Consider the following 27315-nt stretch of genomic DNA (forward strand, 5'->3'; position numbering starts at 1 on the left):
GAGCAGTGGAGGATGAGGTACTGAATGTATTCAAGGCTAAGGTAGACATGTTTCTGATTGACAGGGGAGTCAAGGGCTGAGGGGGGCAGGCAGGAATGTGGAATCTGGACCTTAATCAAAGCAGCCACGATTCTATTGAATGGTGGCATAGTCTTAAAGTGCTGAATTCCCTACTCTCACTTTTATTTTTTACGATCATATGTGAAAGGTTTGTCGCTATCTTCCTTTGGATAAGAATACTAATTTATTAATCTCATTAATACTTAAACAGTATTCACAGAATTACAAGCATTTTTCCTCACAGTGAGTTCTCTGTACTGGAGGGCAGCTCACATTGGGTAAAGCTCTCTGTCAAGTTTAATTACAAATTAACTCTCTAACTTGCTTAATTAGGAAATTTTCATTTACTTCATGACCAGGGAGTACACCAGCCTGCTTGAAGAGTGATACAATGGGGACTTGAGACTTAGGGGGGAATCTTACCAAAACATGGCCGTGTTGTTTCCAGTGAGAAATGGTGAGAAAACCAGTGTGTGCCTCTCCAGAGAATCACACCAATTTTCTCTCCAGATCTTACCACACTCTGTGCCTTAAAAAAAATCATGGGGTGTATTTGACACAGTCGTGCTGGGAGAGTGGGGCCTCAACTTGCCGGCAAAATGCAGCTTTAAAGGGCACCTCGTTCATAACCTTCTCTCTGCCAGCCCACCAAGCAGGTCTCAGAGGTTCTCATCCCCACCTCTATCAAAATCGGCACTTCTTCCACCTCCCCCCACAGCTCCAGTCATTGGCCCTCCCCCGCCCAAACCGACACCCCACATCCTCAATGGCATCCCCTGCTCCTCCATCTGCTTCCAGCCCACAACCAAATCTGAATGTATGGGTGCCCCTCCAGGGCCCACTGCTTGCCATAGGTTGGCGCTGCCAGACTGGCCACTGCTTGGCCATGCCCCTCTCCCCCCAGGGGCAATACTCACCTTCATGCCCCCGGGGAGATCCCCATAACCCATGACAGGTTCATGTCTAGGGAAACCTGTTGTAAGCTGCGCCAGCATAACGTCATGTCCTGTGCAGCATTAATATATGGCAGGGGTCAATATACAGTCGGGGGGGGGAGGGTGCATGGTGCGGCTTAAAGATGTCAAAATCCAGTTAAAGTCATGTCAAGCAGGTTCACACTCATAGGGAAGATCAGAGATCGCGATCTCACCAGTGAGATCTGCGACTACCAGATGTTGAGCCCCCGCTGGCATTCACATGGACGGCAAATGCGGGCCCAAGATCGCCCCTGAAGTAATCATTAAAAAAGTCATTGGGATGAGTTTTGGGCTTGGGACCAGAACTGGTGCCAGGACAATCAATGCCAAACCTTCATCAAAGGAAAATAACTCGACTGTACAATGGGCATTGTACAATTGGCTTCACCACAGATTGCTGAATGAAATTGGCCAATTTGAACAGTCAATCAGTTTAGTCAGGTTGTAGGAATGCTGACTCAATCAGTCACTTCTGATTCTCACTTTCACTCTCTCTCATAACAACATGCTGATTTGGACCCTGCTGAGGGTTATCCTGAAATGGGTGGTACACGTTTCCTTTAGGTGAGAAAGAAAAATCATATTCACAGGCATCTCCTAACATTCAACACAAGAAGGAGATCGACAGAGGCCTTCATGTCCAGTCATCTTCTCAACTCAGGATTGGTATGGTACAGGAGGGCAACACGATGGCACAGTGGTCAGCACTGCTGCCTCAGGGCGTCAGGGACCCACGCTTGATTCCCAGCTTGGGTCACCATCTGTGCGGAGTCTGCATGTTTTTCCTTGTGTCTGCGTGGGTTTCCTCTATGTGCTCCGGTTTCCTCCCACAGTCTGAAAGACATGCTGGTTAGATGCATTGACCATGCTAAATTCTCCCTCAGTGCACCTGAACAGGCGCTGGAGTGTGGCGACTAGGGGATTTTCACAGTAACTTCATTGCAGTGTTAATGTAAGCCTACTTGTGACACTAATAAATAAACTTTAAACTTTAAAAAGTAGAGCAAAAGGCTAGAGCAGTTATATATTTATGTATAAAAAACATTGACAGAACATGATAATACTCGGCAAGTTCTTTCCACTGTGAATACATTGGCAATAATCCCTTAGCATTGCACACTTAATCTTAGCAATTATCAAAGAGAAAAATAATAAAGTCTTGAGATGTACCATGGTCCTGGTCCGGTGCCTCTAGGTTGTATCCATATCCCAGAAGTGTGCGAACTGCCTCACGCAGACTATCCTTGTTGGATTTTTTTGTGCGCTCATCCAAGAGGGTATACGGAACCAGACGGGGATTCCTTCTATTTTTAACATCCTGTGACAAAGAGAACACATTTAGAAATCAAAACAGAAAAACAATTGCACAGGATTAGGTCATGTCCGGAGGCGATGGCCAAGTGGTATTATTGATTAAAACAGAAACTCAGTTAATATTCTGGGGACCCGGGTTCAAATCCCAGGTTTGACTTCAATAAAAAATATCTGGAATTAAGAATCTACAGATGACCATGAAACCATTGTCGATTGCCAGGAAGAAATCATATGGTTCACTAATGTCCTTTAGGGAAGGAAATCTGCCTGCTTTGCCTGGTCTGGCTTACATGCAACTACAGAGCCACAGCAATGCAGTTGACTCCCAACTGCCCCTCCGAAATGGCTTAGCAAGCCATTCAATTGTATCAAGCACTCAAGAAGGCAGCTCACCAACTGGGCAACTAGGGATGGGCAATAAATGCTGGCCAGCCAGCGTCAACCATGTCCCAGGAATGAATAATAAAATAAAATGTGCATGGCAGTCCAAGTAATTAGGTTTCATACTGGAGAGGGTAAGTTTCTCAGGGTGATGGGGAACAGGCCGAAAGCGAGGTAGAAGCTGAAGATTTTTTTAAATTCAATCTTGGGATAAGGGCCAGCATTTATTGCCCATCCCTGAGGCATTTAAGAGTCAACCACATTGCTGTGGATCTGGAGTCACATGTAGGCCAGATTGGGTAAGGTCTTGGAGATTTCCTTCCCTAAGGGACATCAGTGAATCAGAAGGGTTTTTAACAACAATCAACAACGTTTCATGGTCATCATTAAACTTTTAATTCCAGATTTTTTAAAATTGAATTCAAATCCATCATCTGCCGTGGTGGGATTTGAACCCGGGCCCCTGGAGCAACACTGTGAATCTCTGGATTACTAGTCCAATGACAATACCACTACGCCATAATCCAATTGAATGACAGAGTGGGCTCACCAAGTCTACTCCTGCTCCCATCTCTTATTTTCCTTTGGTGTTAGTGCAGGGAAATTATGCTTATGGTGTGATGCCTGATGAGTATTAATTGTGAATGAGTTCTCCTCATGTCCAATCAGCCCTGGAGCATCAAACATGCGGCAACAATTTCTCACACCTCCTGACTTTAGTTCACGTCAGCATGAAGGGGGACTGGGCAGGAAACAGACAATGGCTACATGTATATGGAGAAAATGGGTGATCGCTCCAAGCTGCCCCTCAGTTCTACCCAGCAGCTGGTTTGAGAGCAGCAATGGTGTAACACAGCGAATGGTACACACATAAACTGTCCCCCAGTGGAGGAGGGCTATCCACTGGCAGCACCCACTTGGCATTGCCCTCCTCAGTGCTTAATACCCCACTTGCTACATCCCGCTGACAGTGCCCAATTGGCCCCACCAGAGTGCCAGGGGGCAATGCCTAGCCTTGTCCCTCAGCACCCAGGGCCTCTAGGCACCTCTGGTGCCCCAGCACGATCACCATGACTGGTTTTCACTTTTGAGAGCCAGTTGTGATTCGCCCCAGCATGACGTCACGCTGCCGGTGGGGGTTGCGGGAAGGATCCATTATGGGCAGATGCTATGATGTAAAGATGTTTAAGTACATTTACATTTATTCAAATTAATGTCAATCATGTCACCAGTGAGGGAGGGGAAGATCTCAAATCGGGATCTCATCAGTGCAAATCCCGCTCTGGCCCTCTCGCAAGATTCAGCAGCCGGAAAGGGAGTTGCCCCACGCCGAATGGGGTCACGCCTAAAAGCTTAAAGAACTCATTTTACTTTCTGAAATATTGTAGAAATATCCAGTTCTTTAGGGTGTTGCATCTAAATAACCCAGCAAAGCCATTTTAACAATGAACCACATATGTCGAAAATTCAACTTGATCATGCAGTTGGTTACATCCTTTGGAGAAGATACCTATATCCTGCTCTCATATAACCTAATGAGCTGTGAGTGGAACAAGGACCTCCTCTCTTATTCACAACGTGCGGACAGCTGGGGCAGAGATCAGATAGGGCGTGGGGGGTGGGGTGGCGATTGGCCCGGGGCAGGGATGATGGAATGAAAGATCCCCCAGTGGGTGGTCATGGCACCTGCGCAATGGCACCCATAGAGCTCAGCAGCCAGCTTCCTGGCCAAAACGGAACACCACCCCCACCACCCCAACGCCCCCAGCAAGAATCACACTTGGGTTTTTTTTTAAGGAAGTGCTGTACAATTTGGGAGCTCGCCCCCCAAAAACGGGCATGATTTTCTCCCTTTTTCACGCTTATTCAGTGCCCTGTATGTTTTTAGTACAAACGCCCTGTGGGAGTCTAGGAAGTATTTCCCAATGGAATGAATTAGAGGTCTGTTTCTTGTTGCGGCTGCAGTCTTAGTTTCTAAGCAACTTGTGATCCGTACAAGGAGTGTTCTGATACTAATCACTGAAGGCCGTGTGGTTGCCAAGGCAACATTTATTTAGCAAAACAAAATTTTCTGCATCTCACAAATGCTTTTCAGATCACAACAATTGGTTACATAGGATTTGGAAATAAGTTACAAAGAACTCAAGAGATAAATGTTAGTTCACGCTCAGGACATTGAAGCTCACAATTCAAAACACTCTTCTCTTTGCACCGAGGTGAGCTGGCAAAGTTAAGGGAGCACAGAAACACCATCTGTTCGGTTCTAAGGGGACATACATCATTCTGTGGTAGATTAACTCCAAACAGTGACACTGGCAGCAAACAACACCAGTTTAGTAGAATTGTTTGAGAGATTCTCAGTTTACAGCGAAGAATTTGTGATGCCAATCGTGACACTAGATCTCTTAGCACAATGCAAGGTTAAATTTGCCTCACCAGACATCAGAACATTTGTTGCTGTAAAAGTTTTTTTTTTGGAGGGTTTTTTTTCACATTGCGATACTCCTTAGCCTCTTCAGGGTCCAATGTGGAATAGAACATTACGTACAATGGGGGAGAATTTCACAATGTTTCCCCCCCATCTCTCAGTGTAAATGCAGTCAAAGATTGGTAGAATCATAGAATCCCTAAGTGCAGAGGGAGGCCATTCTGCCCATCGAGTCTGCGCCGATCACAATCCCACCCAGGCCCTATTCCCAAAATCCCACATATTTACCCTCCTAATCCCCCTGACGCTAGGTTCAATTTAGCATGGCCAATCCACCTAACCTGCACATCTTTGGAATCCCTACAGAAACAGTATCCTTGGCTGCTTTTAGCTGCTATTGCTGATCTGCTGGTGCTGAGGGAAAGAGACCTTAAAGAAAGCCCAGTATTAATTCCAAGCACTCAGTTCCACTTTGTGATGGACAGTATGCAGATTCATTGTGAGGTTAAGCTGGGTGAAATAAATTAACAATGATCGTGTTGCTTTTCAGTTTTCAAATAATTTGATGGAAAGTATTTAACTTTGAGGCCACTATCTGAAAGTATTGCCAATTTAAACATGTTTTTAAAAATAATGCCTTAATGAGGACAAAGTTTGCCCCATATATTTATCCTACTAATCCCCCTGACATCAAAGGCCAATTTAGCATAGCCAATCCACCAAACTCACGTGTCTTTGGATTGTGGGAGGAAACTTACGCAGACCTATAAAAGGTGAGGGGGGAAAGGTTTGTGTGGAACCAGAAGAAATGGCGGAGGTGCTTAACGAGTACTTCGCCTCAGTATTCACGGTGGAAGCCGATCTGGGAGATCTTGTTATGGATTTGCAGCAGATGGAAAGGATTGAGTACGTGAATATTAAGGAGGAGGATGTGTTGGAACTTTTGAATTCTATCAAGGTAGATAAGTCGCCGGGACCAGATGGGATGTACCCCAGGATACTGTGGGAGGCGAGGGAAGAGATTGCAGAGCCCCTGGCGATGATCTTTGCGTCGTCAATGGAGACGGGAAAGGTTCCAGAGGATTGGAGGATTGCGGATGTAGTTCCTATTTTTAAGAAAGGGAACAGAGATAGCCCGGGAAATTACCGACCGGTGAGTCTGACCTCAGTGGTTGGTAAGCTGATGGAGAGGCTTCTGAGGGACAAGATTTACGAACATTTGGAGAGGTTTGACATGATCAGGAATAGTCAGCATGGATTTGTCAAGGGCAGGTCGTGCCTTACAAGCCTAGTTGAGTTCTTCGATAATGTGACTGAACACATTGACGAAGGAAGTGCCGTGGACGTAGTGTACATGGACTTCAGCAAGGCGTTTGATAAGGTCCCCCATGCAAGACTTCTTGAGAAGGTGAGAGGGCATGGGATCCAAGGGCCTTTGGCCTTGTGGATCCAGAACTGGCTTGCCTGCAGAAGGCAGAGAGTGGTTGTGGATGGGGCTTTTTCTGAATGGAGGTCAGTCACCAGTGGAGTGCCTCAAGGATCTGTTCTGGGACCCTTGTTGTTTGTCATTTTCATAAATGACCTGGATGAGGAAGTGGAGGGATGGGTAAGTAAGTTCGCTGATGACACGAAGGTCGGTGGTGTTGTGGATGATCTGGAAGGATGGCAAAAGCTGCAGCAGGACATAGATAGGATGCAGGACTGGGCAGAGAAGTGGCAGATGGACTTCAACGCGGATAAATGTGTAGTCGTCCATTTTGGCAGAACCAACGGGATGAACGAGTACACTATCAAGGGCAGAAGTCAGAGTAGTGTTGAGGAGCAGAAGGATCTTGGGGTCCGGGTCCACAGGACTCTTAAATCGGCCTCGCAGGTGGAGGAGGTGGTCAAGAAGGCGTATGGTGTACTGGCCTTCATTAATCGAGGGATTGAGTTTAGGAGTCGGGAGGTAATGCTGGAACTTTATAAGACCCTTGTCAGGCCTCATTTGGAGTATTGTGCGCAGTTCTGGTCGCCTCACTATAGGAAGGATGTAGAAGCTATTGAAAGGGTGCAGAGGAGATTTACAAGGATGTTGCCTGGACTGGGAGGCATGCCTTATGAAGTTAGGTTGAGGGAGCTGGGACTCTTTTCTCTGGAGAGACGAAGGTTGAGAGGCGACCTGATAGAAGTTTACAAAATGTTGAGAGGAATAGATAGGGTGGACTCTCAGAGGCTATTTCCCCGGTTTGAAATGGTCGCTACGAGAGGACACAGATTTAAGGTGCGGGGAGGGAGGTTCAGAAGTGATGTTAGGGGTAAGTTTTTCACTCAGAGGGTGGTGAGTGAATGGAATCGGCTGCCGTCAGTGGTGGTGGAGGCGAACTCGCTGGGGTCTTTTAAAAGACTTCTGGATGAGTATATGGGGTTTAATGAGATTGAGGGTTATAGATAGGTCTGTAGGTTGGTAGGTGATGATGTGATCGGCGCAACTTGTGGGCCGAAGGGCCTGTTTGTGCTGTAGTGTTCTACTTCTATCTACATGAGAAGGATGTGCAAATTCAACACAATGACCCAAGGCTGGAACTGGACCTGGGTCCCTGATGCTTTGGGGCAGCAGTGCTAACCACTGTGCCACCGTGTTGCTGTTTGATAAGGTGCCACACAAAATAATACACATGGTTCATGGAGTTCAGGTCTTATATTAGCATTTTCAAGTTAGCAGGCTGTGGCTCACGGAGGGCAGCAAAGATCTGTGCAGGAGCCTCAGTTGTTTGCAACCGTACAAAATACTTAAAGGAAGAGACAGAGTCGATGCAAATAAGATGTTTCCCTTGGATGGTGAATGTAGAACCAGAGGGCACAATTTCAAAATAAGGAGGATGCCACTTATGATCAAGGTGAGGAGAGATTACACAGAGTGTTGTGTATCTTTGGAATTCTCTATCCCAGGGGTCTAAGGAAACTCCATCATTGTGTATGTTTGAAGCAGAAAATTAGGGATTTTTGATTAACAATAATGTAAAGGGTTATGGTAATAGTGGGTTTAAAAGATATTGGTATCTGATGAGCCATGATTGTATTAAATAGTGGAGCAGGCTCGACAAACTGAATGGCCTACTCCTTTTTCTATGTAACTATGCTCCTATCTATCTTAGTGACTTGAACAAAGAGATAGTATCTAAGCTTGGCAGAGGCACAGTGGTATTGTTACTAGACCAGCAATCCAGAGACCCAGGGTAATAGTCTGGGGACCTGGGCTCGAATCCCACCGTGGCAGATGATGAAATTTGAATTCAATATTTGGTTCAAATTTTCCAATGAAATAATGAGGAAAATTGCCATATCGTCCGGACAACTCTCAAAGATGCAAACATGGCACCCAATCTTTGTGCAGCAAATTACCCACAACCAACAAATGAACATGGGGTTTTCAGTGGAGCGAGGCAAGGGCAGAGTTGGGGGGGTGTGAGGGTTTGGAGGGGGGGGACATATGGTTGCTGTACGTATGGTAGTTTGTCTGAGATAGTGTTCAGACCGAGGATTTTCCGGCCATGCTCATCCCAACATTGGACAATCCCACCCTAGGTCAACGGACTTTTGTATGGTCTGTGTCTCACCCTCTACGATTCCCATGGAGGGTGGGATGGGCAAATTCCACTCTTAGAGTCATAGAGATATACACCATGGAAAAAGGCTCTTCAACCCAACTCATCCCATTCCGATAAGGTTTCCTCAACTGAACTAATTCCATTTGCCTGCGTTTGGCCCATATCCCTCTGAAGTTTTCCTATCCATGTTTGGTATAATGGGGATGTGGTAAGAAAATTGGGCAAAGCCTAAAAATGTCAAATCTCTGCCCAAAAGAGCTGGTACCACCAGTACTCACATTGGTCTGTGTTGGGCAACACTCGGGCCTAATCTTAACTCATGGCATCAGAGGAGACCGGGCCAATGTCGAAGCTTCCTCGTGCTTGAATTTCCGTGGCTCCCATCTCCTCTAGCCAACAACCTTGATACTATCTTGAGAAACCGGCATCAAGATAGGTTTAAACACAGATCCGATGGATCCTTGAAATACAGCTTGCCAAAAATTCTAATGCAGCACATTTGTAACGAGGGTCAATCAGTTGCAGACCTTCTGTAGGATTACCGGGAATCCACATGCAGTCTTCGAGCATCTTGATTTTACTTCCCCTCCCACCTACAAGCTCATTGTGTGGTCATACTTTTGCTAATGCCCAGTTGAGATATATGGATGAAATAATGACGGCAATTGTGAAAGGAATATTGGCTGGAAATCAGGGAGAACTCATTGCTCTTCTTCCAATGGGTCTATGGGGCTGTTCTTGCAATGAATCAGCACATACAAGATGAGTCAGATGTCCTCCCACAGTGCTGCAAACTCTAAAATTCTCTGAGTCACACACATTATATATATATATACCTAATGATGCCGTAACCATTGAGGCAACCATCCTAGCAAATAATTTGGGTAAACAGAAGAATCACTGTGGTCTGCAGTTTGCAACTGCGAGCAGATTTGTGCTATCACAGAACAGTATGGTTCATAGAACCATCTATCTATCATAGAATCCTCTATGTTTAATCCTACACCCCAAACCATGGGCCCATTTGAAGAGACAATTTTTCAGAGATTTGCAAAGACAAAGAAAGGGACACCAAAGCAGGACAACTTCAGAAGAAAAGGGCTGGGATCAAATAGCTGAAAGGTTGAATTTGAGAGTTTAATAAAGGAAACACGGGACAATGTGTGTAGCCTGTAGTTAATGGAGCATAGGCTGCCATAACCTGACAGGTTCTTTCACCTCACGTGTTAAGAAAAATTGCCGCTGCATTGACCAATGGGCTAGTGAGTTCCCTTTTGCTCAAAAATGACAAAAAGAACTAAAGCAGAACACTGAATTGTAATGAAGAAGCTTGTAGTTTGGGGTGAACAGCCGTACAGACGTATCTCCCTGGAGGAGGTCAGTCAAATCGCAAGGCCATGGAGGAAAGAAAAATGAGGATGAGAGTCTTGAAGCCAATGTTCTGAGGTACAAGTATTCAGTGGAGCCAGGCAAGGGCAGAGTCGAGGGGGATGCAAAGGTTTGGGGGCTGGTCGCTGTGTATATGGTACATTGTGTGAGATAGGGTTCAGACTTAAGGTGGGATTTTCCAGCTGGACCCAAGACCGGAAAATCCCTCCCTAGGGCAATGGACCTTTGCATTGTTCGTGTCCCGCCCGCTATGATTCACATGTCAGGCAGGACAGAAAAACTCCATCCTTTGAGTCAGAGAAATACACAACATGAAAACAGGCCCTTCAAATCATCCATTTACTAAACTAAACGAGTCCTATTTGCCTGTGTTTGGCCCATACCCATCTAAACCTTTCCTACCCATGTACCTGCCCAAAGGAATTCTGGATTTGTGGAAGTTTATTTGATGGAAAGGAATCTGACACAAGAAGGACAGCATGAAATAAAGGGAACCTCAAGCTGATGACGTTTTCACCACCGAAGAGGAGAGAGTGTGCTGAACATACAGCATTGCAGAAGGGGAGAATTGCATGCATGGGCGCAAGCAATTTCAACTCAGATTCAGAAGATCACTGAGGTTGTCCATAATTATACAATCTGCCAATAAATTGGTGCCAGACTCAGAGTGGTGAGAATCAAAAGCAATGGCTTCCATTTTGCCCACATTAATCCAGTCACAGAGGCAGTTACTGCTAATACTTTATTTTGTTCAGTTTAGTAGGACAGAATGGAAATTCCTTCACAGTACCAAATACATCTTTACAGTCTTTCTACTATGAATAGGCATAGTGCAATAGGGGATGACTTATAATACGCTTTTTCATCAAATAGAGTGTATTTTTAATGGAGATTAGTCGTATGAAATTGTAAGATAAATCATTCCAATATATCAAGTCATTTAAACTATGATCTTGAAGGTGTGTTCTGAGCCCTAATAGTTTCTTTGTGACAGATAAATGATTTGCTTCATTGAAATAATGCACATTTTTCACCTACATGAAGTGTCTTATTTTAACATACCAGTTTGCATTAATATGTATAATTAATCAAAGCGCTTCTCGCATATTAATTTCCATGTCCACATTTAAATCTCAGCTCCTGGTCTAATTCTCCCTCTCAAGGACAGTGTATATCAGTTTTTTTTTAAATTGCACATTAAAGGCAGATGCGGCAGAATTCAAAAGATACATTTATGATTCATGTGGACGTAGTTACTTCTAGGAACAGGTCACAAGGCCCAACCAACAGTTCTTTCTGTATGAATGTCAAACCCACTTGCCCGTCTTCTTACCATATTCTTCAATCACATTCCTCTTTAGGAAGGCGCGTGATTGCCCTGCCAAGCCATTTATATTGTCACTTCCCTGGTAAACTGCCTCCTACTCCATTACCATAGTGTATGTTATGTGGCAGAAAGAGCAAAGATATTCTAAGGTTTATATAGAGCGGAGGACACTGGTGTATGCCAATGTCAGGGATAGTTTAGCTGATAGCAAGTTACAGCTCAAAGGTATTTAGTGAGTTTGATTTGTTAACCAGACTCTCCATAATGTTGGACTTTGCGGTGGTCCCAGGTGGATCTACATTCATTTTCACCACGATCTTCTAAGAGTGTTTGTGTCAGATCAGGTGACGGGCAATCTTAGATTGAAACATTTAACCAATGCCCTGTGTGATACCTCGACTGGAGGAGGTGGTATCCCATTGTACTATTCAAAGAAGATGAGTGGTCACCAAATAGAGAAGGAAGATGTGGGAAGTACAGCTCTTTGGGGGTGTGTGTGCCACCTCCAAACTGGGACTCAGCCTTGGAGATTGTGGAAAGGAACAACATCCTCAAGGACTGCAATCCAAACCATGACACAAGGGACAGCACAGGAAGAAATAGTGAAGTGTTCAACCCCCCAGAAGGACCTCAGGGACAGAAGTCACATCCGCCAAGATCTGGCAGCCACTATTGAATCATAGAATCTACAGTGCAGAAGGAGGCCATTTGGCCCATCGAGCCTGCACCAACAACAATCCCACCCAGATCCCATCCCCGTAATACCACAAATTTCCTTCCTAATCCCCCTTACATTAAGGGGCAATTTAGCACACCCAATCAATCTAACTCGCCCATCTTTGGGCTGCTGGAGGAAAGCGGAGCAGCCGGAGGAAACCCACGCAAACACGGGGAGAATGTGCAAACTCCACACAGACAGTCACTCGAAGTTGGAATTGAAGCCGGATCTCTGGTGCTTTGAGGCAGCAGCGCCAATCACAGTGCCACCGTCATGCCCACTGTGCCAACGTGCTGCCCCAAATCTTCCAGGATGTCTCTTCGACATTTTCATGTTATAACTTTCTTATTTTCAGATGTCGGAATGTGGGGAATGTTTAGCCACATTACCACAAACAACCTTCAGGTTGTGAATGTGAGGGAGGTGGTCCCAAGTCCTTGTGGGAGAAATTCTTGAACATTAACCCTCTGATGTCACCATGCTTCTGGCCCCAGCTCCTACTTCATCTTAAATTCTGTACGGTGGTGCACATTTATCCATTCAGCCAGTGGGAGAGTAGGAACTTCCAACACGAGAGAAAATAATTTTCTGTATTTGTAAGCAAAACCAGCTCGCTTAAATTACTGCCACCAATCCTGTCAGTCAAACCTTAATGCGCTGAATCTGCTGCTGACACATACTGGCACCTAATAACTCGGGAAAGTTATTGCCTCACCAGTACCAATTATGGAGGACTAACTGCCACATAATTCACTGCACAGAGCTCCGCTCAGCAAGATAAAAGTTTATTTAGTACTCCTTTGGCAACCGTCAAATCCTACAGGAAACCAACACCACACAAACATCTCCCAGGAGGGGAATCAATGGTGAGAAACCAAGTAACTGCATTCAAAAGAAAATCTTGAAATATTTGGAGCTAACATTCCAAGGAGTATGCAAAGCGGAGGCCATTCAGCCCACTCAGCCAGTTTAGCCTTTCAACTTTGTCACATCTGGCTTGTACCTCAACTCCATTTCTCCACTTTGGATCCATCCCTTAAACGACTTATCAAATAAGGAAGGGGGGAGGTGGTGTAGACCTGATAGAGGTCTACAAAATTATAGAATCATACAATCCCTACAGTGCAGAAGGAAGGCACTCGACCCATCAGTTCTGCACCGACCACAATTCCACCCAGCCCCTATCCCCAGACACCTACCCTGTTAATCCCCCTAACGCTAGGATCAGTTTAGCATGGCCCATCAACCTAAACTGCACATCTTTGACTTTAAGGGGACAACTTAGCAAGGCCAGTCCACCTAATCTGCACATCTTTGGACACTAAGGAATAATTTAGCATGGCTAATCCACCTAACCTGCACCTCTTTGGACCATGGGAGGAAACCGGAGCACCCAGAGAAAACCCATGCAGACACAGGGAGAGCATGCAAACTCCACACGCACAGTCACCCGAGGCTGGAATTGAACCCAGGTCTCTGGAGCTATGAGGCAGCGTGCTAACCACTGTATCACTGAGCCGCCCAACAGAGTGGATCGTCAGAGGCTTTTTCCCAGGGTAGAAATGTCAATTACAAGGGGGCACAGATTCAAAGTGAGAGGGGGATACTTTAAGGGAGATATACAGCGGAAGTTTTTCATGCAGATAGTGGTGGGTGCCTGGAACGTGCTGCCAGAGGAGGTGGAGGAAGTAGGCCCAATAACAACATTTAAGACGCATCTGGATGGGTGCATGAATAGGGATGAAATAGAAGGATACAGACTGAGATGGTTTTTTTTAGTTTAGTTAGGGCATCATTATCGGCACAGGCTTGGAGGGCTGAAGGGCCTGTGCTGTACTTTTCCTTGTTCTTTGTTCTTTGAATTTGCAACAGAATCCAGATGTGTTTCTGCCCCGTGACAAATGTGGCACGAATTCCAGTCAAGGGAATTAGAATTTTTTTTTGCCTTCTGTCTTTGTAACCAGAGGCTGTTCCTGAAAGTGGGGACACTACCTTTTCTTGCCCTTTCATGGGTTTTCACCCCACCTCTGAGCACATCCCCACAGCACTGGCAAAACACAGCTCTGAGTGTCCGAAGCGCTCATAACACTCAATTATATAAAACCTTTTCCCACATAAATGTGTTGTTTTGCTGTCGTTAGCCTGAACCACCAGGTCTCTAGGGAATGTTTTGGAACCCTAACCCTAACCCTAGCTGCTCTTGACCAGACCCTCCCATTTCCTATCTGCCTACCGGCTGAGGCAGTTCTGCAGTACAAAATGCAACGCTCAACACAAATCCAAGCCAGTGCCACTGCTCCAGCCCTGCAGGCCGAAAGATGGATAAACGTGCTGCAGCCTCATGTTCAGCTAGCTCATTAAAAATGAAAAAGCTTTTGAAACTTTCATCACTTCCATTCCATCTAATCAGCAATGAGCCCCTTGAGGCAATGACTTAGAAACAGACCAGACAGGGTTTACCTGCTGAATGCCGTACGTCCAGCCTTGCCTGATGCGGTCTCTGGCCCAGACATTGTGGGCGTTCTCTGCCAGTTTATCCACCATGGCCTCCTGGGTTGAGGTTAATTTGATGTGGCTCAGGTCCATTGGAGCTGGCTTGTAGCCACTCGGTAGCTGGTAACTGACAGAAACATATCTTGTTAGTCATTTTCAGTTATGCTATGGTGTTATATCCTGTGAAATTTAGAGTGTCTACAGCATTAAATCAATTGCAATATTGCGATGTATGCATGGAATCCTGACAGAAGCTCGACTACCCCGCCAATCATACCTGTGTGCAGTATTAAGCTTATAACGTGTAACATTCCTCTGATGAGGAAGCGATGGCTTAGTGGCATTGCCACTGGACTAGTAACCCAGAGGCCCAGGACAAGCTCTGAGGACTCGGGTTCGAATCCCACCACAGCAGATGGCAAAATTTGAATGCCATTAAAACCAAATCTAGAATGGAAAAGTCTAATGGTAACCATGAAACCACTGGCGATTGTCATAAAAACCCATCTTGTTCATTTACAAGCTTCAGGGAAGGAAACCTGCTGCCCTTACCTCATCTGGTCCTACACGTGACTCCAGAGCCACAGCACTGGTTGATTCCCAAATGCCCTCTGAAATGGAGGGCAGTTCGGGATGGTCAATAAATGCTGGCCCAGCGAGCGATGCCAACATCCCATGAAAAAAAATGAAGGATCATCCAGATTCAAAATGTTAGCTCCATTCTGTCCCACAGATGAAATGATAGAATAGAATCATAAAATCCCTACAGTGCAAAAGGAGGCCATTTGGCCCTTTGAGCACAACCTACCGAGGCCCTATTCCTGTGAGCCCACGTTTTTACCCTGCTAATCCCCCTGACACTAAGGTGTGCAGATGTTGGCATTGGACTGGGGTGGACACGGTAAGAAGTCTCACAACACCAGGTTAAAGTCAAACAGGTTTATGTGGAATCCTAAGTCCATCATCAACTGCTCCTTCATCAGGACTCACCTGAGGAAGGAGCAGCGCTTTGAAAGCTCGTGATTCCAAATAAGCCTGTTGGACTTTAACCTGGTGTTGTGAGACTTCTTACTCTGACACTAAGGAACAGTCTAGCATGGCCAATCAACCTAACCCACACATCTTTGGATTGTGGGAGGAAACCAAGCACCCAGAGGAAACCCACCCAGGCACAGGGAAAATGTGCGAACTTCACAGGCAGTGATCCAAGGCCAGAATTGAACCCAGGTCCCTGGTGCTGTGAGGCAGCAATGCTAACTAGTGTGCCATCTGATCAGCTGAGATTTTCCAGTAGATTCTGTTTTTGTTGTGTAATATTTCATTTGCTCATAGCGACAAAGCAGTCAGTATGAGCAAGAGAAGGATGTTCTCTGTGACAACCCCATCCTCACCCCCAGATATGACTCATGCTGTCTGAGACTCCCTAATTAACAAAGAAACCAATTACAGCAGTTGGGCTGAGCTCAGGAACTCAACAGCTTTGGGGTTGAATTTGCAGCCCTGCTGGCATGAAGCTTTTCAACAAATTATGCAACGCGTGTTACATTTATAAAACGCTTTAAACTGCCGCAACCTCTCGGCTTTAATTAAATTTTTGGGAATAAAAATTATAAAATCTGTGTCACACTTTACTATTAACACAGTTCTCTCTTTCTGAAGCTCAACTATCTGCTGTCCGTTTTCAATGTCGGCTGTTTTTACTTCAGATTTAGAACACTTGTTACAAATGCATAAAATTGAGAGGTAGGAATGGACCAGCTGGTCCCTCGACATTGTCCCATGTTCATGATGACGGAAGGATCATGACTGAATTATTCATCTATTATTCACCATATAGGCAGCCTCTGTAAGGTATAAAACATCTGTGTTTGCATTGCTTATTATTCATATGGGTGTGAGCAAACTGTTACTCAAAGTACAGGGGATGGCTGCATATTGATTACAAGACTAGTAATCCAGAGGTCCATCTTAATGTTCTGGAAACATGAGGTCAATTAATTCAATTAATAATGCCACCATAGCAGGTGAAGGTTGGATGTTCATAGAATCCCCACACTGCCGAATGACATCGCTCAGCCCATCGAATCTGTACCAACCACAATCCCACCCAGGTGCTATCCCCATAACTCCACACATTTACCCTGCTAATCCCCTCACACTAGGGTCAATTTAACTTTGCCAATCAACCTAACCTGCACAACTTTGGACTAATTTTCCTAATTAGGGTTTGTGGGCAACATGGTGGCAGTGATCTGGATTCGATTCCCGGCTTGGGTCACTGTCTGTGACAGTGTCTGTGTGGGTTTCCTCCAGTTTCCTCCCACATTCTAAAGATGCGCGGGTTAGGTGGATGGGCCATGCTAAATTGCCCCTCACTGTCAGGGGACTAGCTAGGTTAAATGTGTGGGGTTATAAGGATAGGGCCTGGGTGGACTGTGGTCGGTGCAGACTCAATGGGTTAAATAGCCTCCTTCTGCACTGTAGGATTCTATGAGATTCTGAATCCTGGTATTCCGCAACATGCTGGAGTATCATCACACAATGGGCAAGAAATCAAACCATTTCTTGAGTACAGAATGGAAGGATAAAGAACCAATTTTGCGGGTCAATGTCTTACACCCTAAGGGTACCAGAATATGTCCAGTAATGATTTTTCTTAGAAGATATTCTGACAGATATTGCAAGCAGCTCCAAGGTCATACAGTTGTACAGTGCAGAAAAGACACTTCAGCCCATAGGAACATAGAAAATAGGAGCAGGAGTAGGCCATTTGGCCCTTCGAGCCTGCACCACCATTCAGTATGATCGTGGCTGATCATGCACTTTCAATATCCCACTCCCACTTTCTCTCCATACTCCCTGATCCCTTTAGCCACAAGGGCCACAGCCAGCTCCCTCTTGAACCTATCTAATGAACTGGCCCCAACAACTCTCTGTGGTGGAGAATTCCACAGGTTCACAACTTTCTGAGTGAAGAAGTCCTTCCTCATCTCAGTCCTGAATGGCCTACTCCTTATTCTTAGATGTGACCCCTAGTTCTGGACTTCCCCAACATCAGGAACATTCTTCCCGTATCTAGCCTGTCCAGTCCCATCAGGATTTTATATGCTTCTATGAGATTTCCTTTCATTCTTCTAAATCCCAGTGACTACAAGTCCAATCAATCCAGTCTCTCTTCATATGTTAGTCCTGCCATTCCGGGAATCAGTCTGGTGAACCTTCACTGGACTCACTCAATAGCAAGAATGTCCTTCCTAAGACTAGGAGACCAAAACTACAAACAATACTCAAGGTGTGGCCTCACCAAGGCCCTGTATAACTGCAGCAAGGCATCCTAAATCCTTTATGCAAATCCTCTTGCGATGAAGACCAGCATGCCATTAGCCTTCCTCAATGCCTGCTGTACCTGCATGCCAACCTTCAGCGAATGTTCCACCGTGACACCCAGGTCATGTTGCACTTCCCATTTTCCTTCACTGCCACCATTCAGATAATAATCCTCCTTCATGTTTTTGTCACCAAAGTGGATAACCTCACACTTATCCTCATTATATTGCATTCGCCAAGTATTTGCCCACTGAATCAGCCTGTCCAAGTCACCCTGCAGCCTCTTAGTATCTTCCTCACTGCCACACAGCTTTGTGTTGTCTGCAAATTTGGAGATATTGCATTCAATTCCTTTATCCAAATCATTGATGTACATTGTGAATAGTTGGGGTCCCAGTAATGAACCCTGCAGTACCTCACTAGTCAATGCCTGCCCCCCTGAAAAGGACCTGTTTATTCTCACTCTCTGTTTCCTGTCTGCCAACCAATTCTCTATCCACATCAATTCTTACCCCCCAATACAATGAACTTTAATTTTACACACTAATCTCTTGTATGGGACCTTGTCAAAAGTCTTTTGAAAGTCCAGATACACAACATCCACTGGTTCACCTTTGTCCACTCTACTAGTCACATCCTCAAAAAATTCCAGAAGATTTGTCAAGCACAATTTCTCTTCAGTGAATCCATGCTGATTTTGATCAATCCTGTCACCATTTTCCAAATGCTCAGTTATTACATCCTTAATAATTGACTCCAGCATTTTCCCACCACAATCGTCAGGCTAACTGGTCTGTAATTCTCCATTTTTTCTCACCCTCTTTTTTAAAAAGAGGGGTTACATTAGCCACCCTCCAATCCATTGGAACTCTTCCTCAGTCTATAGAATGCTGGAAAATGATCATCAAGGTGTCCACTATTTCTAGGGCCACTTCCTCGAGTACTCTGGGATGCAAATCATCAGGCCTTGGGGACTTACTGGGTTTTAATCCCAACAATTTCCCCAATACAATTTCTTGGCTAATAAGGATTTCCTTCAGTTGCTCCTTCATGCTAGATTCTGTTCCTTAGTATTTCTGGAAGGTTATTTGTATCCTCCTTAGAGAAGACAAATCCAAAGTATTTGTTCAGCTGGTCTGCCATCTCTGTGTTGCCCATTATGAATTCACCTGATTCTAACTGTAAGAGACCCTACATTGTCCTCACTAGCCTTTTTTTCTTCACATATATATAGAAGCTTTTGCAGTCATTGTTAATGTTTTCTGCAAGCTTACTCTCATATCCTATTTTTCCCTTCCAAATTAAACCCTTTGTCCTCCTCTGCTGGATTTTAAATTTCTCCCAGTCCTCAGGTTTGATGCTTTCTCTGGCCAATTTATATGTCTCCTTTCCGGCTTTATCACTATCTCTGATTTCCCTTGTTAGCCATGGTTGAGATAACTTTCCCATTTTACTCTTACACTAGATAGGATGTACTGTACTCTCTCCCATCCTTCTCTATGAATGGTAAGCTTTGTCTGCATAGCACGCAAGAAACAATATTTTTCACTGTATACTAATATGTGACAATAATAAATCAAATCAAATATAAAGTTAATTTATTGGTCACAAGTAGGCTTACATTAACACTGCAATTAAGTTACTGTAAAAATCCTCTAGTCACCACACTCCGGGGCCTGTTCGGGTACACCGAGGGAGAATTTCACATGGCCAATGCACCTAACCAGCACATCTTTGGACTATGGGAGGAAAGCAGAGAACCCAGAGGAAACCCACGGAGACACAGGGAGAACGTGTAGATTCCACGTAGGCATTGACCCAAGCCGAGGATTGAACCCTGATCCTTGGTGCTGTGAGACAGCAGTGCTAACCATTGTGCGGCCATGCAGTTGTTGAAGTTCATCCATCGAGCCTGCACTGACAATATTTACCACGAAAGGCACATTCTCACTTGTCCCATATCCTTGAATATTATGATATTTCAAGTGCTTATCCAAATATTTTTTAAAGGTTGTAAGGTTTCCGGCCTCGACTACCTTCCCAGGGAATGCATTCTAGATACTCACCACCTTCTGAGTGAAAAAACTGTTTCTCAAATCCCCACTAAATCTCCTCCCTCTTGCCCGGAAACTACAACCCCTCATGATTGACTCCTCAAACAAAGGGAATAGCCGATGCATAGTCACCCTGTCCATACTCCTCATAATCGTATACACCTCAATCATGTCCCCCCCCTTAGCCTTCTCTGCTCCAAAGAAAACAATCTATCTAGTCTCCCCTTATTGCTCAAATACTAAATCCCAGGCCACATCCTGGTGAACCTCCTCTGTATCCTCTCTACTGCAATTACATTCTCCCTATAGTGAGGTGACCAGAACTGCACACAGTAATCTAGCTGTGGCCTAACCAACGCTCTGTGCATCTCCAACTTTATCTCCTTGCTCTGATACTCTATATCATGACTGATGAAAGCCAAGTGTCCCATATGCCTTCTTAACTATCCTATTCACATGTTCTACCTCTTAGTGTCCCACAAAGTGGGTCCCGTATGTAGATCAGTAAAGGGCCACAGACCTCCCTTTGCTTTTGGCCATCGCTGAACAGATTCTGCCTTGAGAAAACTCTATTCAGCTTCTTGTCTTCAGGGCAGGGCTGACCTTTTCTGAAGGAAGCGATGAAAGTGACCAGGTTAGCTGTTCCTTTTTAATTGGCATTTACGTGCATTCAGGAAGAGTAGCAGCACTCTAACGCTGGGAGTCACTTTCACTGCCAACTTGCATTCACTGCCTTCCAATTATCCTCCCTCACAATTCTCTTCCTTCCCATCCCAGGAGTTATTTAAAGACCACCGTTGGGACAAAATCCAAAATAGCGCAGCCAAATGCTGAAGACTCAACTGCGAACACTCAACTGCCAACTGTGGCTGGCAGGAATTCTGCTAATGGGATTGGCCGCCCAATTTAAAGCGAATTGTCCAAAAATCGGTTTAAACTAATTCCCTTCCCAATGTAAAAATTGAGCTTTTCTCATTCGAGAGCAGGAGATTATGGATTTGTTAGAGGTGATAAAGAGTGAGGCAAAGCAGATGGAAACAAACTGTGTTTTCATTGAATGACTGGAATGTACATCAAAAGGACACAGGTTTATAAAATTAAATATAAGGGATTGGATACTTGTATTAGTGATCATAGAATCCCTACAGTGCAGAAGGAGCCCATTTGATCCATCAAGTCTGCACCGATTCTCTGACAGAGCATGTTACCTAGGCCCTATCCCCACATATTTATCCCACTAATCTCTCCAACCTCTATCTTGGGATGCTTAGGGGCAATGTAGCATGACCAATCCAACTGACCTAACATCTTTGGAGTATGGGAGGGAACATAAGAACATAACATAAGAACATAAACTCCACACAGTCACCCAAGGCCAGAATCAAACCCAGGTCCCTGGTGCTATGAAGTGGCAGTGCTAACCACTGTGTCACCACCGCTCCTCCAATCTCCTCGAATTCTTCTAAATTCCAGTAAATACAGGCCTAGTCAATCCAATTGCTCCTCAGGTGACAATCCTGCCGTCCCAGGAATCAGTCTGGTGAACCTTCACCACACTCGCTCTATGGCAAGTATATCTTCTCTTTGATAAGGGTACCAAAACTGCACACAATACTCCATTTGTGGTCTCTCCAGAGCCCTATGCAGCTGTGTAAGACATCCAGTTCCTCAGAAGTAACATTTTTGGCTCTGATGAGCAAAAACCGGAAAAATGAACACCCAACAAAAACGCAGAAGACGACAAAAAGGGAAGATGGTAGATTGGCTCCATAAGAAGTGCTCCATAAACGTGTGTAATGCTGGAGCAACCAGCTTGTGTGCACTTAAAATATTCAACATTTTGTCACTTATATTGGCAGCGCTCTCTTTATTGCTGCTGTATAATATGCATGTCCATTTGTTACTTCAAGATGAAGACTGACAGCCCTGCACACGATAAAAACCAGTGCCTGCAGAAGTAAAAAGCAGAGCTGTTAAAAATTTTCACGCATACATCAAATTACTGTCAAATTGTCAGCCAATTCAAGGGCATGGGTGTAGATCATAGAAGATTGTAGAATCCCTACAGTGCAGAAGGAGGCCATTTGGCTCAACATGTCTACACCGAGCACAATCCATCCTCAGCCCTATCCCCATAACCCCACGTTTACCCTACAAGTTCCCTGACACTAAGGGACAATTTAGCCAATCAACCTACCCTGCACATATACTCTATGGTGTCAAAATGTTGACCATTTCTTTGGCATCAATTCAATTGATCTTTTTTACCCAATGTTTTCTCAGCAATGACATTGTGTTACTATTAGACAACAATTAAGTTACAGTTAGCTTGCTGTTATTGTTTGGCATTATGTGTTAAACTATCCTTTTCATTGGTGACAACATCAGCAGCGCAGTTCCAACAGTCACTGAGTACTTCAAATACACCACCCAAAACCAGAGTCAAAAAAAGGTAATGATTGTATCTGAAGGGATGCCGGGATAAACATAGGAGGTATAAAGAACTAGAATGTTACCCTGATAGGTTTAGATGAAGAGGGGTGGAAGGAGGCTTGTGTAAACACCAGCATCTACCAGTTGGAACAAAGGCTTAGAGGCACCAGGGCAGGTTTTTCACAATCAGGATTTGGGAGCAAGCTGGGAAATTTCACAATTCTGCAGATTTTCCACAATAGAAAGGGTCCTACCACACACAAATCTCACTCCAGGAAGGCAGGTACCAGGTTGAGTCTCACCTGCTGACTACATGAACAGATTGGAAGCAGCAATAGGAAAGCGTTGAGTCAGGTCAGTTGGAAGACTCTCATTCATTATCTAGGATGTTGCCCAGTTGTGTTAAAAACTGTTAGACTCAACCCTCTAACACCTCCCCCCCACCCTCTCCCCACGACCCCGCCATAACCTGCACTAATCCATTTGTGAGTCTTGGAGTTCAGCCAGGTATTCATAATGAGCTCATTTGAGCAATGCATGTCTGATCATCTGTCTCAGTTGAAACAATTCCCAGATAGCAAGACGTTTAACATTACACAAGGGACAGAGTAGGACCAAGGATCAACAAGGTCATCTATGTGCAGATCCACAAGAGGTGGGTGAGATCCCAAATGAATATTTCTAATCAGTATTCACTGTTGAGAAAAGCATGGAAATGAGAGAACTTGGAGAAATAAATAGTGGTGTCTTAAGGAGTGTACATGTTACAGAGGTGCTTGAAGAGGTGCTTGAAGTCTTAAAGCACATCAAGGTAGATAAATCCCCGGATCCTGATGAAGTGTATCTCAGGACTTTGTGGGAGGCTGGGGAGGAAATTGCCAGTCCCCTAGCAGAGATATTTGAATCATCGATAGTCACAGATGAGGTGCCTGAAGATTGGAGGGTGGCAAATGTGCCTTTGTTTAAAAAGGGCTGCAGGGAAAAGTCTGGGAACTACAGGCCAGTGAGCCTCACATCTGTGGTGGGTAAGTTGTTGGAAAGTATTTTGAGAGACAGGATCTATAGGCATTTAGAAATACAAGGACTGATTAGTGACAGTCAGTCACTTTTAACATTTAAGAAAAACTTGGACGGGTACATGGATGAGAGGGGTATGGAGGGATATGGTCAATGGGACTAGGCAAAAAATGGTTTGGCACAGACAAGAAGGGCCAAATGGCCTGTTTCTGAGTTGTAATTTTCTATGGTTCTATGGTCAGCATGGCTTTGTGAGTGGAAAATGATATCTCACAAATTTAATTGAGTTTTTTGAAGGGATAACCAAGAAGGTAGATGAGGGCAGTATGGATGATGTTGTCTACATGGACATTAGCAAGGCCTTTGACAAGATACTGCATGGTAGGTTATTGCATAAGGTTAAACCTCTCAGAATCCAGGGTGAGGTATCTAAGTTAATACAAAATTGGCTTGATGACAGAAGCCAGAGAGTGGTTGTAGAGGATTGTTTTTCAAACTGGAGGCCTGTGACCAGCACTGTGCCTCAGTGATCAGCGTTGGGTCCATTGTGACTTGTCATTTATACTAATGATTTGGACGAGAGGCATGGTTAGTAAGTTTGCAGATAACATGAAGATTGGTGACAAACGGACAGTGAAGAAAGTTATCTTGGATCGCAACGGGCTTTTGATCAATTGGGCTAGTGGGCTGATGAATGGCAGATGGAATTTAGTTTAGACAAATGTGAGGTGACACGTTTTGGTCGATCAAACCAGGGCAGGACTTACTTAGTTGATGGTAAGGCATTGGAGACAGTTACAGAACAAAGATCTAGGGGTACATGTTCATAGCTCCTTGAAAGTGGAGTCACAGGTGGACAGAGTGGTGAAGACAGCATTCAGTAAGCTTGGTTTCATTGGTCAGAACATTGAATATAGGAGTTGGGACGTCTTGTTGAAGTTGTACAAGACATTGGTAAGGCCACACCAGGAATACTGTGTGCCATTCTGGTTACCCTATGACAGAAAGGATATTATTAAACTAGAAAGAGTGCACAAAAAGATTTACTAGCATGCTACTGGGACTTGATAGTTTAAGTTATAAGGAGAGGTTGGATAGACTGGGACTTTTTTCTCTGGAGTGTAGAAGGCTGAGACGTGATCTTATAGAGGTGTACAAAATAATGAGGGGTTTAGATCAGCTAGATAGTCAATATCTTTTCCCAAAGGTGGGGAAGTCTAAAACTAAAGGGTATGGGTTTAAGGTGAGAGAGGAGAGATACAAAAGTGTCCAGAAAGGCAATTTTTTCATATAGAAGGTGGTGAGTGTCTGGAACAAGCTGCCAGAGGTAGTAGTAGAGGTGGGTACAGTTTTGCCTTTTAAAAAACATTTAGAGAGTTACATGGGTAAGATGGGTGTAGAAAGATATGGGCCAAATGCGGGCAATTGGGACTGGCTTCGGGGTTTTAAAAAAGGGTAGCATGGACAGTTGGGCCAAAGGGTGTGTTTCCATGCTGTAAACCTCTCTGACTATATCGCCTCTATTTAAACTGAAATCAAAGAACAATTGCAGAAGGACAATGTTTATTGATGGGAATGTGAAGTCAAGAAACAAGAGAGGGCGTTGGTAAAGCTACAGATTAAAAAAATAGGTTTCTGGGGAGCTCGGGCGTTTCCGTGAAAGTTATGTGAGACCTTCATCGCATGCAAGATAAATACGATGACTCTGAAAACACATATTGCTGACCACAATATATCAAGGGGTCAATTAACCCACATAGGTTCTGTGGACACCCACGTCAGTAACATATAACACATCAGACAGGAAATGCCAGATGGCAATGGTAGAATGATGGTCCAAATCAAGCATGCAAATGAAGGATTTCCAGAACCTCCTGGTAAAGGCCTGAGCCTCTGGCAATGGCTATTTTTCTCTCATTATATTTGTAATAGGTCCTTGGAGGTGCAAGACCCTTTACAAAATTCCTTTATTTACAAGATCTAATAACATATACAGAGTGCTCTCAGTTAGTAGTCTACACCAGAGTGCCAGAGGGACTGGCGCTCCTTTTAAGGACAGAGCATGGGGCTCCCTGATAGGGCCAAATTGAAGGCCCAAAATCAGGGAGTTCATATTCAAGCAGTCCAACATCAATTGCCCGATTGAAATCATTACAAAATTCTAGATGTCTGATGGTCAGTAGGTGACCATCTCCATTCAGATGTAATGCTGCATTAATAGGGTGCTGTGGAATAGTGGTTAAGGCACTGGTCTGATTGCCAAGACAATAGGAATTTAAATCTCACCCTGCAGAGTTAAGCATTTGAATCCAATGGGCAGCACATTGGTACAACGGTTAACACAGCTGCCTCACAGCACCAGGGACCCAGCTTCAAGTCCGGCCTGTGTGGAGTTTGCACATTCTCCCTGTGTCTGCCAGGGTTTCGTTCGGGTGTTCCAGTTTCCTCCCACAGTCCAAAGATGTGTGGGATAGATGGATTAGCCATGGTAAATGTGTGGGGTTATGGGGATAGGGCAGGGGAGAGGGTCTGGCTAAGATACTCTGTCAGGGAGTCAATGTAGACTCGATGGGCTGAATGGCCTCCTTCAATCATCAGAAACTCAACTGAACTGCTCGAATGTCACTGTCCCAACAAGACCGAGCGCGTTGCAGGGATAATGAGTCACAGGTAAGACATACGATCATTTCAGAAACGCCAAAGACCAGGTCACTTTTCTTCTCTGAGACACACAATGTGGACTAAATGCAGACACCTTCTGCAATATCTAATTCAGGCTCACGTGCAGACTGGGTTTGAGAATTTTAAAGATAAAATTCAGTACGGCTTTGCAGATTTAAACACAAATGTAGGCAGATTGAGTCAGCATGCCTCCACTGAGCTCCTGATCCAGGCCAACTGTTCTGTTATTTCTGTCCTCACACCCACTGTGGCTTACCACATCCCACCAGAAGACATTCAGGAAATTATAGAATGAGGAAGTTTATCCACTGCCCGTGGGGAAACCCCACAGTCGCCCACCACCACAAAACTGCCAGGCCAGAGGCGGGGTGCCATCGGCTCATGGACCTCAGCTGTACGCAAGGTCTGTCGTGCCGTAATCAAATAATATTAATGAGCTTGTAACTGAGTCAGGAACCACGTGACTTCTCTCAGAAGAAAACAAGATCATTGTTTTCTGTTGATTTAATCCTACTAGATTGTGCTGTAGATGTCAGATGGGGGTGCAGGTGGATGCTTAGTAAATTTCATGGAAGCAAAGAGACGTTATAACATGAATATGTCCATGGAATGCAGTGAAATAAGTTGATTATTGACTGACAACATTATAGAAAGTATTTTGGATGATTCTACACGCAACCACCCTCTTCAAACACCCGTGAGGATTATTATTCCACTGTTTTGAACATTGATTGTCGTTTCTGTCCAAGTTGCCAGCCCTGAGTTCCTATTACCAATCTGGCAAACTGAGTAAATGATTTGCTGAGTGCTGGTTTGGGGTCAGTGTGCTGCTCCTGCTCTACGGCTCGCTTCTGATCTGGGCCGCCTGCTCTGATCTCTCTGCCAGACCCCACCAGATGATTTTCAGGAGATTATGAATGGGTAGGGTTACTCACTCTGCGACACAGATGCACACCATCACAAGCCGCCAGACAGTGAGTGTCAGTTCAAGATCTTCAACTCCAAGCCAGAACGCGGGTCTGTCTCCCCCATCCTTCCCCTCCCCTTCCCCCACCCCCAAGTCAAGATTGGCATCTTCCTCTCCCCATCCAGATCATCGCCGGCATCTTCTCCCATTCCCATCCC

General features: G+C 44.8%; 1 protein-coding gene across 1 annotated transcript in view; it reads right to left on the reverse strand.

The window, feature by feature from the left end:
• ryr2a (ryanodine receptor 2a (cardiac)) overlaps positions 1-27315 on the reverse strand; it is a 662889-nt gene that overhangs the window by 273204 nt on the left and 362370 nt on the right. The window contains exons 25-26 of the mRNA XM_080200677.1: positions 14645-14804; positions 2208-2355 (exon numbers count right to left, since the gene is read on the reverse strand). Coding sequence (XP_080056803.1) covers positions 2208-2355; positions 14645-14804 — 308 coding nt within the window. The remainder of the gene's footprint in view (positions 1-2207; positions 2356-14644; positions 14805-27315) is intronic.

Source organism: Carcharhinus amblyrhynchos, chromosome 12 (genome assembly GCF_965287045.1).
Source record: "Carcharhinus amblyrhynchos chromosome 12, sCarAmb.v2.hapA, whole genome shotgun sequence".
NCBI lineage: Eukaryota > Metazoa > Chordata > Chondrichthyes > Carcharhiniformes > Carcharhinidae > Carcharhinus > Carcharhinus amblyrhynchos.